We start from the raw sequence: 2,151 nt of genomic DNA on the forward strand, positions 1-2,151 counted from the left end.
GTCCCCGTCCCTCGGGTTCGGGTGTTTACCAGCATCACTGTTCGGTTTTCACGCTGCGGGGCGAGTCACCCAGGGCTGCTCTGGCCACAGATAAGGAGGAGAAAAGCCCGAAAATGGGATTTGGTGGGACAGGGCGGCTGCCTGATGCAATCAGGGCTGCGGGGGGGCTGGGGCAGGCGGGACACTCAGCGGGGGCTTTTTTGGTGTTAAAACATCCACATCCAGGCGCATTTCAATGGATGCGTTGGGATGGGAATTTTTGTGTTTCCCGAAGTCTGTGCTGGGGCAGAGACCGCGGAGAGTTTGCCCTGGCTGGGGGAGTCGGGGGGTGCCCAGGAGGGGACACGGGGACACCCCATCGTACACACCCCCCGACCCTGCTCACACACCCCTAAACCCAGCCATACCCCCCCCCACAGTGTACCCCCCAACCCTTCCCGTCTCCCCAGACAGAGCTGCACACTCCTTTTCTAACCAAAATTCCTTTATTTGTCACGAAATACAAAGCCCTGCGGGTGCCGGGGCACCCACCTCTGCCCAAGCCCCCCAGGGGCTCCTCCCAGGGTCTGCCCAGCCCCTGCCTCAGTTTCCCCTTCCCGCGAGCAGGGGCTCCCAAAGCAAGCCAGGCTCTGGGGTGCGGAGGAGGCGGCGGGGTCCCCCCAAGGAGACCAGCTCGGGGGGCAGCCGGGGCGGGCGGTCAGGCGCGGAACAGCGTCTCCTGGGTGGCGGGGTCCAGCTTGCCCGCCGGGAGCGGCCCCCCCTTGCCGCCGGGGGGGTGGCTGTGCCCCGAGGAGTAGCTGGCCGAGCGCTCGGTGCCCGCGCCGGGGGCCCGGCAGCACAGCAGGGTGGCACAGGCGTGGCGGAACCGTGGGTCGAAGAAGGCGTAGAGGAAGGGGTTGAGGCAGCTGTTGACGTAGGCGATGGCCGTGCAGTAGGGGTGCAGGTTGTTGAGGAAGGCGTGGAGGCCGCAGGACCAGGGCAGCACATCCAGGTCCATCAGGACGTAGAGGGTCTTGACCAGGTGGAAGGGCAGCCAGCAGCCCCCGAAGGCGGCCACCAGCACCGTGATGATGGTCAGGAGCCGCTTGCGCTTGCGGGGCCCCTCGGGCCGCTCCCGGCGGAAGTGGGTGGCCACGGTGCGGGCGATGAAGAAGTAGCAGGTCAGCATGACGGCGAACGGGGCCACGAAGCCCAGGGCGGTGGACGAGAGCCCCAGCCCCACCTCCCAGGTGACCTCCGTGCCCGGTGCCGCCAGGCCCCCGTAGTCCATGTAGCAGGTGACCTTGGTGTCCCCCCCCAGCGCGGCCGCCCGCCGCAGCACCAGGGCCGGCAGCGCCAGCAGAGCCGCCAGCGCCCACAGGGCCACCGTGGCCACCAGCCCGCTGACCCGCGAGCGCAGCTTGGCGGTGGCCAGCGGCCGCACGATGGCCAGGTAGCGGTCGAAGCTCAGCCCCGTCAGGCAGAAGACACTGGCGTACATGTTGACAAAGACCAGGTAGCTGCTGACCTTGCAGGCGGCCGTGCCGAAGGGCCAGTGGTAGCCCAGCCAGGCGTAGGCAGCCCACAGCGGCAGGGTGGCCACGAAGGTGAGGTCGGCAGCAGCCAGGTTGGCGATGAAGGTGTCGGCCGAGCGCCGGCGGTCCCGGCCGCCCTTGAAGACGGTCCAGAGGACCAGCCCGTTGCCTGCCGTGCCCAGCAGGAACACCAGCAGGTAGAGGGCGGGCAGCAGCGCCAGCGACGGGCCCCACTCCGCGTACTCGCACTCCGTCTCGTTGTCCCCGTAGGCGTAGGCGTCCGTCACCTCCTCCATGGCGCTGGGCTCAGCTCAGCTCATCCCGGGCTCACCGAGCTCCTCCGGCCCTCTGAGCCCAGCCCCACGAATCCCACCGGTTACCTCCCCTTCCTCCTCCTCCTCCTCCTCCGCCCTCCTCCTGGACGGGGCGGGATGGGTGGACGGGAAGGCCCCGTGGGAAATTTCACAGCTCCCCCCCCACCCTCCATCTGGCTCCTTCCTGGGGGGTTTGCCGAGCTCTCACCCAAGTGTCAAAGCGTCAACCCCTGAGATAACCCCCCGCGCAGGGCGCTGCCCCCGGGGACTGCGCTCGCCCCCCAGCACCGGCTCGGTGCCGCGGCTCCAGGAGCAGCCCTGGC

General features: G+C 68.7%; 1 protein-coding gene across 1 annotated transcript; it reads right to left on the reverse strand.

Annotated features, from left to right (window-relative positions):
- Nucleotides 1-466: 466 nt before the first annotated feature.
- On the reverse strand, nucleotides 467-1,851 carry APLNR (apelin receptor). Its single transcript, XM_065636352.1, has one exon. It carries the CDS (start codon nucleotides 1,808-1,810, stop codon nucleotides 698-700), a length of 1,113 nt encoding a protein of 370 aa, XP_065492424.1. The 5' UTR covers nucleotides 1,811-1,851; the 3' UTR covers nucleotides 467-697.
- Between the last annotated feature and the right edge of the window lie 300 nt (nucleotides 1,852-2,151).

This window comes from Caloenas nicobarica, chromosome 5 (genome assembly GCF_036013445.1).
Source record: "Caloenas nicobarica isolate bCalNic1 chromosome 5, bCalNic1.hap1, whole genome shotgun sequence".
NCBI classification, from domain to species: domain Eukaryota; kingdom Metazoa; phylum Chordata; class Aves; order Columbiformes; family Columbidae; genus Caloenas; species Caloenas nicobarica.

Coding starts and splice junctions, on each gene's coding strand:
- APLNR (XM_065636352.1), bottom strand. CDS start 1,810: ATGGAGGAGGTGACGGACGCCTACGCCTACGGGGACAACGAGACGGAG.